We start from the raw sequence: 15,554 nt of genomic DNA, 5'->3' as shown, positions 1-15,554 counted from the left end.
TACAAATGGTATTTATAATAAAACAATAGATTATAAAATTTTATAAATTTCATCGATTTAAGAGTAATGGTGTAAGTGGAATTTATTTCATAATTCTTTTAGTAATTACAACAATAGTTTGATGTAAAATATAATCTCCAAATAATCAATATAATTACTATCCTAAAAGTTTAAATATTTTTTTTAAATTGCAGAAATTCTTATAAATAGTTTATATGCAATATTTTTAGGAAAGTTATTGTGGAAAAATAACACTAAAAGTAAACAACATCTAAGTAATTTAACAATATAATATTAGCCAAAACTTTATTTAAAACTGAAAATACTTAAGCACTCAATAAAATTTGTTACAAAATAATAATATTTCTTAAGGCGTGAATTTTCTAATATAATATAGCTCGATGATCCGCTGAATAAAAAGCTTATTCAATAACAACCAAAATCTTATTCTCTAACAATTCTTTCTAAATATCAATGTAGCCTAGTAATTATTTTTATTATATTGTCAGGTTTTGTTACGGGAACACTTGATGATGGAATAATCAAACTCTTCTTCATCGAGATGATCAAATAAAGTGCAATGTTAGTGCACTACTTTACGTACCAAGCCAAGTCTCTCTAATCGAGGTCACGACAAGACGGATTTGCATGTTCATGTAAATAATATTTTGAAAAAAAAAGAGATAGAAAAATTGATAATTTTGATAAAAGTAAAGAAATAACTTCTCAAATGAGAATCAAACTCACAATCTTCTTCATTCCGGGTAGCTGTCTTAAATACTAGAACATTCGAGTATTCACATTACCAACGAAATATATCCTTCAATCTCTTAAATTTTTCCCAGTCAGTCTCTATATTACAATAACGAAATTTTATATCGAGTGATTCTTTCAATAAAGCTTATTAATACCAAAATTCTCGATTTTGGTCTTACATTTTTTAGTCAAATTCATTTGCTTAAAAATTATAATTCAATTTATGAATTATTATTAAAATCTTTATTATTGACATAATAATATACATGAATATTTTATTTTTATAGAAAACAAAAATCTACAAACTTATTCATTTCATTTGCATAGTAAACAATTTAAAAATTGAGTCAGTCATTATTTGAAGATAAGACTTAAATACTCCACTTATAGATGTTCTGTAATATACGTTGAAGAAGTACCGATACCATCAGTATACTAGTTACGATGGCGAGCAAGAAACATTTTTTTATTCTAATATGTCTTATATTATTTTGTTTAACCCAAAATATCAATGCGGTAATACTGTTTATATAATTTTATAATATTTATTTCTATCATGTTTTTTTCACTTGAATATAATATTGCAACTTTCAAAACAAGATACATTTATTGTAATATTTATTCTAAAACTGGATCACAATTTTATATTTCAGCAAGAATCGACTGATCCTGCTAATGGAGGTAACTTTCCGTTGGAATGAATAATATACAATATAAATACTAACTAATTTTTTTCATAAGGTTCTAATAATATGCAAAGTACGTTATATCGTGATTGGTTGTATAAATCTAATGAATCAAAGAATAACGGTGAAAAATCTGATAGCACTCCTGGACCAAATGAATCTCCATCAGGAACGAATACACAAAGCGATCTTAGTAAATCCGATAGCTCAGGAGTAGGAGGATCTGAAAATAACAACGATCAAACTACATCTTCGCAATCTGCAAACCAAAATATTTCATCTGAAACAGCAACACAAGAATCATCCACATCAAGAATTAGTAATCCTGAAGAAAATGGTCAGAGCGAAGGCATGGGATCTGAAAATAATAATGATAAAGACGATTCTTCAAAACCTGGAAATTCAAACGACCCTTTAATTACTGGAATAGGACAGAATTCAGAAACATCAGGTCCAGCGACTAAGAACGCCACAGAAAATGAACAAAGTGGTACAGAAATGGGGGAAACTGGAACTTCTGGAAACAGTGATCAAAAAGAATCATCCAATATTGGTTCTGATAACGGTAATAAAAAATTTAATTTTTGTTCATGTATAATTTAACTTACTATTCATTTTGAGTATGTATTTTTTTTTCGGAACGCAGAAATGATACATATAATTGATAAAAAAATCTTTTATTTCCTTGACACATTCTTGAACAGATGTAACATACTTATATTGCTAACTCGTTTTTTCCGTAAGGTTCTAACAATATGGAAAGTAGCTCATACCGTGATTGGTTGTATAAATCTAATGAATCAAAGAATAACGGTGAAAAATCTGATAGCACTCCTGGACCAAATGAATCTCCATCAGGAACGAATACACAAAGCGATCTTAGTAAATCCGATAGCTCAGGAGTAGGAGGATCTGAAAATAACAACGATCAAACTACATCTTCGCAATCTGCAAACCAAAATATTCCATCTGAAACAGCAACACAAGAATCATCCCCATCAAGAATTAGTAATCCTGAAGAAAATGGTCAGAGCGAAGGTATGGGATCTGAAAATAATAATGATAAAGACGATTCTTCAAAACCTGGAAATTCAAACGACCCTTCAATTACTGGAATAGGACAGAATTCAGAATCATCAGGTCCAGCGACTAAGAACTCCACAGAAAATGAACAAAGTGGTTCAGAAACAGGAGCAACTAGAAGTTCGGAAAGCAGTGATTCAAAAGAAAATATCAACGATCAAACTACACCTTCGCAATCTGCAAACCAAAATATTCCATCTGAAACAGCAACACAAGATCCACAGTCACCTACATCAGAAACTAGTAATTTTGAAGAAAGTGGACAGAGTGAAAGCATGGAATCTGAAAATAGCAATGGTAAAGATGGTTCTTCAAAACCTGGAAATCTAAATGATCCTACATTTACTGGAATGGGACAGAATCTAGAATCATCAGGTCCAGCGACTGAGAATGCCACAGAAAATGAACAAAGTAGTACAGAAATGGGAGAAATTGGAACTTCTGGAAACAATGATCCAAAAAAATCATCGAATACTGGTTCAAGTAGCGGTAATTGAAAATCTAATTTTTATTTATTTATTTATTTTTTATTTAATGTCGCTCTATTTATGCTCCATCAGTGCTAATTAGCGACGGAGGCTTGCAATGTGTTTGAGAACAAAACACATGAAACTTTTTTCAATAGTGCTTGTATGAATTAGCAGGGACTGGGAATTTTTATTTATCTCTTGGTTTTTTTTTCGAAACGCATAAATGATACATATAATTACTTAAATAAACTTTTATTCTTGTAACTCATACATAAATCGATGTAACATACCTATATTACTTTCTTAAAGTGGCCTTTTGGGATATGAATGTAATTATTATTTTGTTTGCAGGAGTAGGACAAAATTCAGAGTTATCAAATCCGTTACTTAAAGACAGTACCGAAATTCAGCAAAGTCGTTCAAAAACGGGAAACGACGAAACCTCTGGAAACAATGGTCGATCATCTAAGACTAGTTCTATCAAAGGTAAATCAAAATTTAATATGTAATTCAGCTTACTATTTATTTATTTTACTGTATTGCATTAGTGAAATCAACTAAAATAGACTTATATTTTTTTGGTGTTTTTATTTATTGATATAATAAATATTGCCACCTTGTAAAAGTGGTTCTTCATATCCCGTAAATTTTCAATCATAATAAGTCATAACATAAAACTATTATCGAATGGTACCATTAGATAATAGTTCTAGTGGCAGTAGCGATTCTAAACCATTTTGTAGTAAACAAATTAGTAAAACTAATTTTTCTATATAAAATCTACTGCTTTTAGTTACTTTAATAAATAATAGTTAATTTGTTTGAACTTATAAGAAAACTCATCTTATTGTTGGTATTGCTTATCGATACAATCGACTGACATACATGATTACTAAAATTAATATGCACTTATTAATTTATAAATGTTACTTTTTAATTTTCAGGAAAAAATTCGAATAAAACCTCTTTCTCAAAAGAACCATTAATATATCAAGCTATAGATTTCGTACTCAATCCCGTAGAAGGAGCCACCAGAATTTTTCTTAATGCACTTCGAAGATCTGGAGGTGCCATAGTAAAATCGACTGGTGAAATAGGTTCTGATATAGCTTCATTGGCTTCTCAAGTGGGTGGGGTACTTTCAAAACCATTAAAAATTCTAAAGTTACCAGAAAATATAGCCATAGGATCTGTTGTGTTGGCTGGCAATATCGCTTCTAGATTTGGAGGTGTCGCACTTGGTGCCGCGAAGGAAACTACAGCTGGTGTAGTCGAATCAGCTGCTGAAGGAGTTACATTGGGAGGAACTGTAGGACGCACAGGAATTAATACAACTAAAGCTGGTGTTAAGGGCGCAGCAAACGGAGCAACTAACGAAGCGAAGAAAGCTCTCAATGCTACTAAGAACTACATTGTCAAAAATTGTGTGTGGTATAGGATAGGATTCACGAACAATTGTGTTCCCTTTCGTTTATGGAAATTAACCGAATTCCCGTTCAAATTCACTATCAATACCGCTATCCTACCTGTTAAATTAGCTATAGATGCTGCTCTTTTGCCAGTTACTCTTCCAATATCCGCTATCACTTTACCCATAAAATTGGCTCTTGGTTCATTTAAACTTGGTGGAGCTGTAGCTAAAGATAGTGTCGCAGGTGCCAAACTTGGATTTAAGGGAGCAAAAGCAGCTGCACCATCTGCGTTTACGGGTGCCAAAGCCAGTATAAATGCAGCTGGTCAATTTGGTGGACGACTTTTTTACCATATCCGACGCTTTTTTGGATTATTCATTTAAATTTAGTGTATTTACATGTATTTTTTGAATCTATCGTCTGTAAACTACATAAACTTCACCTATGTCTCAATATACTCTATGTATTATAATCAAACGAACATCATATATTATTTTAGCAAGTGAGTGAATTTTATTGTTGTCGGTTATTATTAAACGGTAATAAATTATAATTTTTTTAGAACGTAATATTAGTTTTAGACTCTATTCATAAACCATTCCGTCACAAATGTATGTTTTTAATAACTTTTCTTGGAAATATTTCTTGTTTCAATGATATAGTTTTACTTTCTATATACTAACAAATGAAACGTGCCAAATGGTGTACGCAGCTAAAGAAGAGAGCGGACAACTATGATTGTTCGAAAATTAAATGGTTTTGAAGGCTATATAAGCAACAAGAAAGATGTCGGTCTAATAACAGTTGACGATGAGAGATGTCGAGTGCGGTACATATAGGCGGAGAAACGTGTGATTAGCCGCGAGCCAATAGCCGCGTTGAGCGGCTGCCATGATGGTCCAGTCACGCGGCGGAGACGTGCAATCATGCGCAAGATTGTGGGAGATAGATACAAGTTTAAGTTTCAGATGTACCTTTATACATATATATATATATATATACACTCAGCATACACACACAGGCGCTTTTCGTAGGAATAATTTTTTCGCTTTCGATATTTATCCATCTGTTATACAGAGTGTAGGTTTTTTCCTTTAGCCATTCGCGAAATACGCTGATTACAGCGCGATCGTCATTGCAAAATTACCAACGTCGTACGTATCATTTAAATGAAACTCTCGTGTTGCAAAGTGCTTGAATGTAACGCCATTAACGACCAATCCATGCCTGCTGTAACAATTAACTTAGAAGCAAACTTGGGCACGATTCCGAAGTAAATGCCAATGGCTTAATAGGCTCTCAGAGAACGTTTAATCTGAGAAAGAAAAAGGAAAAAAACAACATCTCTTCCCATTATTTCTCCTCTGTAAAGGCGAGCGCTCAGCATGATTTGCCCGCGTGTAATGTGTGGGCACGCATACTGGCTTCCGCAACGGAGGAATCATCGTCACGGCAGTGTATGAGTTTCGGAAGGTGTTACGCTGTGGCGAAATAGAAAAACTACGGCTAATGGGCACTTTCACGTGCTCTTGCTTCTGCAGCTTATCCTAGTAGTCATCGTCGAGTGGCGCTCACGAGATTCATAAGGTTAATTGCCGTGACCGCATCGGCTCACTCAACCTTTTTCGCACTTGTAAGCTTTTCCTTTCTGCTCTCCTTGCGTAAGCGCTCCTGCATGATCTTTAGCAGTTTAGCTTTTCTTTCATAGCTCGTAACCGCGGTGGCAATTGTCAGTGTTTGTCGTATAATCTGAGAAAATACAACAAGTTTAGCTCGACTGTGTGTACGAGTGTGTGTGTGAATTTTCCTACGAGTTTTGCTTTCGCTTCCACGGCGCGATGAATCAACGTTTTATCCTCCTTTTTTTCGAGGCATATGCACGAGATACTCGTTCCTTTATAATACTTGAGCCGTGGAAGAAGTACATGCTATCGCGAACGAGCGCGAGTATTATGCAAATGTTCGTATGATGCTCATTAACATGTGAACAAGCTGTAAGGAGCCGAAAATTTTGAGCTATCGCGATAAGCTTTACCACGCGGCTCTTATTTCTTTCTCCAAAACAAGGTGTATGATTTACGTAAGGACGGATTTCTTGACGTTAATGAGCGCTTTCGAGTACGCGTGTGGGCAAACTTGGCAATTGTATACGAGCGATGCGTTGAAAAGTTGTTACAATACCAACGATGAATCAAAGATATTACGATCGCGCGCATTTAGGGATTGATTTACTGTTGTAGTTCTCGGTACGTAGGTGCGCGCGATATTAATTTCAAAAGCAAGTCTCATTGTGCAATCGGTGCTCTCGATCGGATAACGATTTCAATTGCTTGAAGTCCCCAAAGATAATAACCTTTTCTCACGCAGGAAAGCAGGCCGCTGTGATATACGCCATTTAAAAATACCACGATATGTAGCTCGGGAGCGAGCGTCGTCGTGCGCGTTACAAAATCCATTCTGCCTGCGCAAAAGTAGATTCTCCGCGGCAATTTGTCTCGTCAAACATCTCGGCGCATATATAACGGATTATTTCTACGAAATTCAATGAGAATGAGAAACAGCCCGCGAATCATATAATGCAACGCGTGTACATCAGTTTTTCGTTTTAACGGCATAACATACGAACGCACACGTATACACCACGCAGCCGCAAGTTGTAATTGCATCCTGTCCTTACAGTCGCTGTATGTGCGCATGCGAGACAGATATATCTCACGCACCGTCTCTCTGCATGCGTGCGTCGCGCGCGCGCACCAATGCAACTTCGCTGCAACAATTGATATTTATTATAGCGTGTTCGAGATTCTGCGCGCGAGAGTCAATTAGCGAAAAGCCAAAGTTTGCCTCGGGCTTATTACATAAATGCTAAGTCAATGTCATAGTGTCAAAATGCTTGGATCTTTGGAAAGGCGCAAATTATGTAGTTTTTTTATTACAATTTTTGGTATTTCATATTCGTACTTTACTCCAACTTATGTTACTGGCATTAGATTTTTCCTTGATCCTTTTCATTTTATTTACTACCAACCGTCTATTTGTAGACCTATTAAAATCTTTAAAAACAAGTTTTTGATCTTCCCCCTAGTGGCAGAAACGCATATCGAATCGAATTTCCCATACATTAAGCAAAATTTTCCAGCTGAATTCATAAACTCCAAAAGTAAGTTTGAACAAACGAGCATTTCCATAATGGCATTACAAGCGACAATGCAAAAAATCCTCCACAACTGTCATCATATGCTTCGCTTGCAGCACACGTATGCTGGTATGTGTGTGTGCGCGTGTAAACGAAGCTTCTAGTTTTATCTGCAGAGTGCATCGCGCGCGAGATTTCACTCGTGTGAAATGCTCGCGGCGCGCGCATAATGACGGAGCGTCGAAGAGGCACGTTAGCCTGACGCTTAATAACTCGTTAATTATCGTTTTAGGAAATCCGTACGTGCACGCGCTCGCAAGTCCAATTACTTTACGTAACCCCGCGCTCGCTCTCGTGGTAATTGGTTTAATTGCGTTTCGCGAAAAAAAAACGTACACACACACAGCACACCGAGGCAAGAAAGAAGACGTGGTGCTCGGAAAGGATTGTATCCGTGATTCGATGGAAAGGCCTGAAAGTGTCGGGGAATTCGAGGATTCGCCGCGTGGCGTGAAATCGTCGCGCTACGTGCTCAGCTCCTTATTAAGAGCTTTCAAACCGAGGAGGTGCTTCCGTGTACGACGCTTGTCTGTTTTTTGTTCAGCGGTCGCTCTTTTCGCAAGCGAATGCGTAGTCGTTTACGGCTTTACACGGCTCTGATTCATTCGCTAATGAAGTGAGATTACAACTTTCTTTATTCGCCTCAACGTCTCTGTCGGATACACAATACTCGTTACACCAACTAACAGTTCATTTTTTCAGAGTGATCAGAGATCCCACAAGCCAAGCGATCGAGTTACGTAAATTGCAATCATAAATTTCCAAGTTATGTGCCGAAAAACGGAGCCGGTATTTAGCGCGGTTTCGGTAGGCTCTAATTAAGTTCTAACCTGATTCCGAAAAAAGAACGTATACATACATATAGTTATGCGTCATAAATTGCCCAAAAACTGGAAAGAAAGAAACAGCAGAACGAGGAATTCCGCAGAGGAGGCGGAAGCGTATACACAGTGGAGTATAGCAACGATGTGGCCATAATAACGGTAAAAATCTCTTTGATTTGGCGAAGCTCTGCGCGGTCGAGAGAGCGTTTAACGCATTTTAGACAACCGCTTCCTGAAGGCCCATCCTGCAGGAGGCCCATTACGACATCCTCTCTTTGATCGGCCAGACAAAGTAGCCGATGCCGACAGATGCGAATTTTCGCGCTCGCGCAGAATCGCGCGTGCGTACGGCTGCGCTGCGCGCCGTCCAATCGCGCGCATTTACGCAACTTCTTCATTACGTATCCCTGCTCCCGTTATGCCGCATCTCACGCGAGCGAAATATTCCGAATACATTAAAAACTCGCGGAATCGCGTGTGGGTTGCTATTCCTTTTTTATCCTTGATCTGAAATCTCCACTCGTGGTGGTCAAGGTTTTATCTCTGATCGAGTCGCATTCGAGTCACGAGGTAATGAGTCGGCCATTTTGAGGGCGCGTACGAGTATGTAACGCCTAACAAGAAGATCGCGTGTTACGTGAATACGCGCACAGGCTCGGAGGCTATAGAGAGAGAGAGGGCCAAAGTTGAGAATGCGCCACTTTGACAATGCCCGCTTCTTTCGCCTCGGTTTTCCGCTTTCGACTAAGCGCCTTTCATTCGTTATTATTCTTGCCGACCCTTTTTCCTCGACTCAAGGGCCGTCCGTGCTGACATGGAATTCATTCGATTCTTGGTATATTCTGCTGCCTTCGCCTTTCCTTTCCGTGTGCGTCATATCACAAGGACGATCGTCACATATCGCTCCAAATTACTTTGTTCTGGAAATTTATAATGGTATCGCTAGTTAACATTGAAATTTAGATAAAAGTCAGCACATGACGACCTCGGCGATAAGTCATATATTTACTGTAATTACGCAACAAAACGATGCCAATTTGCAATCGAATGTCATTTTTAAGTAGGCGCCCTTATCTGCCGCAACAAAGATAAATGAATTTTGGCGCGACCATGACGCAACGAATGCCATACGTTTCTCGAGACCGCAGCTGATTGCATAACAAAAGGAAGCTACGATGATGACAACGACATTACCAAACGTTTTCCCCTTGAGAGAAGCGATTGCGCAGCCAAAAGTCCGAAAAAACGGGAGCGCGAAGAAGGAAAAAAGAAAGAAAAAAAATCGGCGCGCTTTTGTCGTTGGCGTGTATACGCAAAAGCAAAGCACGTACATCCTTCCAGCTTCAACTACGCGGCGCCGCGCGGCCGAAGGTGGAAGTGACGTAAGAAAACAGGGGGAAGGTAAGAAGCCGTGATGGCGGAAGTCTCGCGAGACACAATGCTCGGTGTCGCATTGTCTTGGCAACTTAGCGGTTATTTTACACGCTGTTAGCTCGGTAAGCTAGCCGAGTTTACCGCTGTTTCTATGCTAATGACCGCAGAAAGTCTAGTTGAGTTTTGCCGCTGCTACTCCCGCGCAAAGGGAACAGAGGGAGGGAGGAGATCTTGGTCACGAGATACGCCTTCAGCAGAACGCCTGAAACTTTGTCCTTCTTGTTGTTTACTCGCCGCGGGCGCTTTCAAATGTAAACGATTTGCTCGAGGAGAAAAGCGAGCGAGCAGCCATGCTCAGCCTCGTCTGCCGTGTAGCGCCCTACGTGATTAGCCGCTGACAACTGTGGCTGGCGGGTGATGCCTTGCCTTATCCGTACTTTCTCCTGTATTTTTAATGAAGACCGAGAATCCATTGCAATTCGTGCGTTGGCTCGCAAGCGAGAATTGTCATCGTGATCCGATGTTTTGAGCATACTCGAAACATCTTCCACCCGACTGCGACGCACAGCCGAACAAATCGATTTATTCGAAACATCGGGCAACTGCATTGAATAACGCGAACGATAAAAAAGGAAAGAAATTCACGAACAATCATTGCGATCGATGCAATTTTCTGAAAACGAAGCTATAATGCAATCGAGATCGCAAACGAGCATTTGGCGATCAGTCGAATTAGCGGTGCGTCACGATCTCTCGCGAATCATTGAATTGGACGTGCGCGTTGGCGGGTGAGAAACTTGTACTTAGTGTATGTATACATACACACACGCACATTCAAGTGAGCGCGCGTTTTGCGCTCGGCTAATTATGCTAATTATGCTGCTGTTGCGCACCCGCAATCTATTCGCCTATGCACGATCGCAGATTGATGAGTTTTTACGTCTATTACACCGTTAATGAATAGCTCGCGAGCGCGGCATTGTTCGCGATGATTATTATGCGAGTCGGGAATAAAAGTAAACCTATCTGGATTTTATTTCCCGCATTACCAAAAAAATAAAATAATAAAGAGAGATCACGTATAGAATGGATATAGCAGGACAATTTATTTTGTAATTGGAGACAATTATGGTTTATCATGAACGGAATAATTTTCGCAATTTCATCTATCAGTAAATTTCAAATATTATGCATGCCCACAATTGTTGATATTACGAATTTTAGAATATCGAGATCGAAACACAACGGTAGCTCGTTCGTTCCGTTCTTGGAGAAAGAAGTCTAGAAATGCTTCGAGTACGTTATTTATTCTACCTCGGTTTATTCTGTTATTTATTGGACCTTCATCAGGTATCTGCGCTATATTAACTGACATTTTCTGCACAAGATATTCATTCTTTACTTTAATGTAGATCGGCTCAGATGCCCTAAGTTTATTGCCGAAGAAGAAGGACAAGTCGGAGAGCGCAGAGTCGGACAAGAATGCAAAAGAAAATGTTGGCAAAGCTAAAGAACGTAATGTAATAATTAGAGTATGGTTCGATAATAATTGAAAAAAAAATTTATTGTCAATTATTTTGCGCTACTAGAGGAAGTCTACAAAATGTCTCTGCACGATAAATCAAGGGAGACTGAGTCAGGAGAACACTTACAGTATCCGTTCAACCCCCACTGTAGCTGGCTGAAAATTGTCAGGCCTATTGGTTTGCAATCGAATTGTTTACTCAACGATATCATCGGAATTTACAAAACTATTAAGAAGTATTCCTTAGCGATCGAAGCTTTTGTATAAAATTTGATTAAGCGTCTGTGCTAAATGATACTTACCAATCAATTTCTATGTTAATTGATAGTCTGGTCGGTATTATGTGTTTTGTTATCACTAATTTTTGACTTGTGTATATTGAAATAATATAATTGGAAGCCGCTAGCATGCATATCAATTTTTATACAGCTATATCCGAAAAGTAAATAGAACGAATGAGAGTCTATATACAAGCCAGCAGTATTTCCATTCTGAACCGCGTGTCACGCCAGCGACACGAAATAAAAAGAAAAGAAAAACGTTCGGCGCAAGAATAGGTGTATAGCCGAACGGCAAAATCCGCTTAGCGCGCTCGAAGGGTCAGCAGCGGCTAATGGCGAAAAAAGCGGGGGCTGATCGTTGGGCAGCGATAAGGTAGCTGTAGGTTGACCAACGAAAAATTTAGCCGCGCCGAGCGATTAAGTCTATTATGCGAAGGCTTTTATCGCCATGAGAAAGATCTAATATTCGCGGCCACCACGGCACCACCTTCGACCCCTTCTGTCTGTCATACACTTACGTGTACGAGCGGCGAGCGCGGCTAACGAGCGCCAACACCTGCAGGAAATCACAACCCCCACCGCGATAGAATGCAAATATTATCTTAATTGCGAGTGGCCGCAGCAAACGCTACTCTTGCTGTTGTTTCTTTTTTCTTTCCTTCTTTCATAGCGTTCGTGCATGATTACTTTTCACTTCTGTTCCGTTCATTTTTATCTAGGTTTTCTCGAGGGCGGCCGGAGAGGCAATGACTTTTGGATATTAACAGCTACACTCAAACTACTTTTTGATTTATTCCTTGGTTAATCAAGTGATTTGGATCGTCGATTACTATCGCGGACTAGATGTGTATGCGTAAGAGTTATTAACTTTTGTAATTGCGCCTTTTTTCCTTCGGTTATGTATCTCGTGAACTCGCGAGCGATTAGATTAAGTGCCTCTGGCTTGCTGATAAGCTCTTGATGAACTTGTCGTATTTTTAGAGAAAAATTACTGTAGGAAGTTTGCTAGTTGCAATTTAGATTCCAAAACAATAATTTCGAAATTCGCTAGTCGTACAGAATTCGGCAAACAGGGCCAACCAACTGAATCGTATTACGAATAAAAACTTGATGAAATTCATATGAGTAAAAACGGGTAGGTCAAACATTTTAAACACGAACATCGATTGCCAGCAATAATTCTCAACGTCAGCTCGACTTTGCCACGAGGGCGTAAGATAACAAAGTGGCTAGATCGTCAGCGTACAGCGCTATCAATGCAAATTGCCGGTAATGGAGGCTCTTAGCCGGCGTAACGCGATCTTCAGGAGAATATATTCTTGCAGCAAAGCCCTTGAAAACGAGGGTCGCGTGAACTTCCGCCATTTTCGGCTGTTCGATTTTTCAAACCGAAATCGCCTGCTCGTTTAAGCTCGACTTTGTACCACGTCATACACACGGACAATTCACACTATTCAATTGTTCACTCGCTCGTCCAGTTTATCGATGAAAGGAGTGCGTTAGTAACTCGATAGTCCAGGAGCTAGAGGCGAAACCATTATCGCTCCATCAGATAGCCAACTTGCAAATAATAAGCTTTGTATCATAAAATATGCAGAGAGCTGGCGTAATAGCCGTTGGAAAAGTAGTCGCAGAAGTGGAAAAAAGAGCAACACTTAATAACCGCTGCCTGATACGCCGTTTTCGTGTGCAAGCAACGAGGATTAAAAGCGCGCGCGATACATTAGATTTTTTTTCCGTTCGGCACTCACGCGCGCGGGCGCGCTACTGTGACTTTACTCGCGAGGGAATTTTCCACTCGTTAAGAGAATTAAGCGCGATCGATGCCGAAACCAGTCATTAGTTACACGAACTTTTACCCGATAGCACACGAGCCAAGATATATGTACAGCCAAGTCGGCATTGATTCTATGAGAAACGCTCTACACTTGAGCAGGCCAAACTCTAGGAAAAGTTATTTCTGAGTAACGGCCTGTTTAAAAGGGAGTTTGATTTCTGTCTCTGGCCATAAACGAAGCGCTTGCCGCCTTCTCGAAGGAGAACACAAAATATATTATGGCCTTACCTCAACTAGCTACTTTTATGTTTTTCTTCCCCCGTTCGCCATTACTTCTGCCTTCGTAAAACTTAAAAGCTCTGTTTACCGAGCCCTCGCGAGATACGAGAATGTGACAGTCCATCTATTCGTAAATTAGATGTGCACTAATAAACAAATTTCATTGCTTTGCATACGAATACGTAATCATCACCTATAACTAACCAGCAAGTCGAGATAAGTCGAAACGTATGTTTTGGTCTTTTACGGTAAATTTACGTAGAATATGTATTCGAATCTCTGCAAAGATAGAAGCGTTTCGAGCAAAAAATCAATATACTCCGTACTTGTAAGGGCAGGAAAGGGTATCATGAGAAATTATTTTCAGGTGAATAGCAATGAGTACAATAAAATTGAATAAAATTGAAAAATAAAGAACGTGTCCTATGAACAGTTGGTAAAAACGTTATTTGTATAGCCTAAAGAAACGAGGGCGAACTAATGCATTTTTTCTATGGATTTAGCCATGTACGAATTTGATAATTCTTATCGATTATCTCCCACACGCTATATATAACATACAGCGACGTCGCAAAGAAAAAAAAGGTTACGACCACGAGTGAGAGAGAGAGAGAGAGAGATTCTCGTGGGTAGATAGGCTAATATACTTCCGGGGCGCCATATTCTCGCGCGCCCAATTTCCGCGCGCTCGTGTAGGAAAATGCATTACAATCCTAATGAGCACTTAGCATAACAAACGCCGCCTGAGCTAGATCGGATCACATGCAGAAACACATACGAGCACTACAAAATTTACGCACTCAAAGTTTGAACGTGAACGTTTTCCATAACATTTGTCTAAATTATTTAAGATTTTTTTCGTCTTGTTTGGGCTACTCGCGTGTATAAAACGTAGTTTAAGTAATTGCAGTGATCATATTGTTTTGTAGTTTACTTTAAAGTTTGAATTTTCAGTGAACAGCCAGACGAAACGCGTGAGACAACGATGGCGATTGGTCAGGTGAAAATTAGAACGGCTCATCGATAATCGCCAGCTAGCCGATAAAAGAAAATCGTTGATATCTCTTTTTATTCCACGGCTCGTCTCGATTGCGAACCGCATGCGCGGCCAATTAAACCGTCCGAGCGCGCGCTCACGCTGTTGCAGATCGTAATCAGAAAGCGCGCATTCCACGTTGCGCTCTGGCAGAACTTCAAACAGCGCTAATTTCTTTCGCTCTCGGTTTTATTGCCTATGAGTTGCTTCTTTCATTATTTCATCATTCACTTGCTTTTGCGTACGTATGACCATTATTTCCGGCACGCTAAACGTACTATGCCAGATGTACAATTGAACATCCTAATTTATGTAATATAAGCATGGAAAATTTCTTGGACAATCGTTTTTATTTCGAATAAATATTTCATAATAAGAACAAAATTTTCCTCTTAGCTTATAACGTGAATGACATAACATAAATACATAGAATATAGTTATATTGCAATAAATCATACCGTAGCAACCAAATTATAAAAAAATAATAGATCAAATAGTTTACTCGCTAGATTTTCTTTCTTGACGCAATATATATTGCATGAGAAATGTATGAAATTCAAAAATATGCTATACAAAACAATATTTACAAAAAAGAAAAAGAAAATAGTGTAATTGTTTTATGTAGGATATAAAATCGTTGGTAAAGATCTATAAAATCATAAGGTACGTCTTGTATAAATGAGTGTTTGCAGTTCTGGAGTTGATACGGACAGGTTATAACAATATAAATATTTTATGAATTGTCAAAGACGAACTTAAAAGATAATTTATTGTTGAATTTGATATAAACTAGAATTTGGTAATATAATTGTCTATATTTAATTAACTCGATCCAAGAGCAGAAGCTATCTCAAT

General features: G+C 38.7%; 2 protein-coding genes across 4 annotated transcripts; both read left to right on the top strand.

Moving 5' to 3' along the window:
* The first annotated feature begins 1,181 nt into the window (after positions 1 to 1,181).
* Positions 1,182 to 4,970, top strand: LOC131669291 (dentin sialophosphoprotein-like). 2 transcript variants are annotated; one of them, XM_058944070.1, is made up of 7 exons: positions 1,182 to 1,272; positions 1,410 to 1,437; positions 1,498 to 2,007; positions 2,187 to 2,480; positions 2,562 to 3,014; positions 3,347 to 3,481; positions 3,940 to 4,970. In XM_058944070.1, the coding sequence occupies exons 1-7, from the start codon at positions 1,201 to 1,203 to the stop codon at positions 4,788 to 4,790; spliced, it is 2,343 nt and encodes a 780-aa protein (XP_058800053.1). In that variant the 5' UTR covers positions 1,182 to 1,200; the 3' UTR covers positions 4,791 to 4,970. The 2 variants fall into 2 exon arrangements, with proteins under 2 accessions (XP_058800053.1, XP_058800052.1); XM_058944069.1 differs by having other exon boundaries at positions 2,187 to 3,014.
* A 6,041-nt stretch (positions 4,971 to 11,011) lies between these two features.
* LOC131669307 (uncharacterized) lies at positions 11,012 to 11,780 on the top strand. Of its 2 annotated transcripts, none has more exons than XM_058944091.1 (3): positions 11,012 to 11,151; positions 11,214 to 11,316; positions 11,391 to 11,780. In XM_058944091.1, the coding sequence occupies exons 1-3, from the start codon at positions 11,089 to 11,091 to the stop codon at positions 11,591 to 11,593; spliced, it is 369 nt and encodes a 122-aa protein (XP_058800074.1). In that variant the 5' UTR covers positions 11,012 to 11,088; the 3' UTR covers positions 11,594 to 11,780. The 2 variants fall into 2 exon arrangements, with proteins under 2 accessions (XP_058800074.1, XP_058800075.1); XM_058944092.1 differs by having other exon boundaries at positions 11,214 to 11,321.
* The last annotated feature ends 3,774 nt before the right edge of the window (positions 11,781 to 15,554 follow it).

Source organism: Phymastichus coffea, unplaced genomic scaffold (assembly GCF_024137745.1).
Source record: "Phymastichus coffea isolate CEN01 unplaced genomic scaffold, Cenicafe_Pcof_1.1 PCOF00091, whole genome shotgun sequence".
NCBI classification, from domain to species: Eukaryota; Metazoa; Arthropoda; class Insecta; order Hymenoptera; family Eulophidae; genus Phymastichus; species Phymastichus coffea.
The sequence above is the reverse complement of the archived record's forward strand: the minus strand, read 5'-3'. Positions and strand labels throughout refer to the sequence as shown.

Excerpts from the sequence above, each read along its gene's own strand:
- LOC131669307 (XM_058944091.1), top strand. The coding sequence starts at position 11,089 with ATGCTTCGAGTACGTTATTTATTCTACCTCGGTTTATTCTGTTATTTA. Across the intron at positions 11,152-11,213 it reads ATTTATTGGACCTTCATCAG|ATCGGCTCAGATGCCCTAAG; the intron begins GTATCTGCGCTA and ends ACTTTAATGTAG. Across the intron at positions 11,317-11,390 it reads TGTTGGCAAAGCTAAAGAAC|AGGAAGTCTACAAAATGTCT; the intron begins GTAATGTAATAA and ends TTGCGCTACTAG.
- LOC131669291 (XM_058944069.1), top strand. The coding sequence starts at position 1,201 with ATGGCGAGCAAGAAACATTTTTTTATTCTAATATGTCTTATATTATTT. Across the intron at positions 3,015-3,346 it reads GAATACTGGTTCAAGTAGCG|GAGTAGGACAAAATTCAGAG; the intron begins GTAATTGAAAAT and ends TTTTGTTTGCAG. Across the intron at positions 3,482-3,939 it reads TAAGACTAGTTCTATCAAAG|GAAAAAATTCGAATAAAACC; the intron begins GTAAATCAAAAT and ends TTTAATTTTCAG.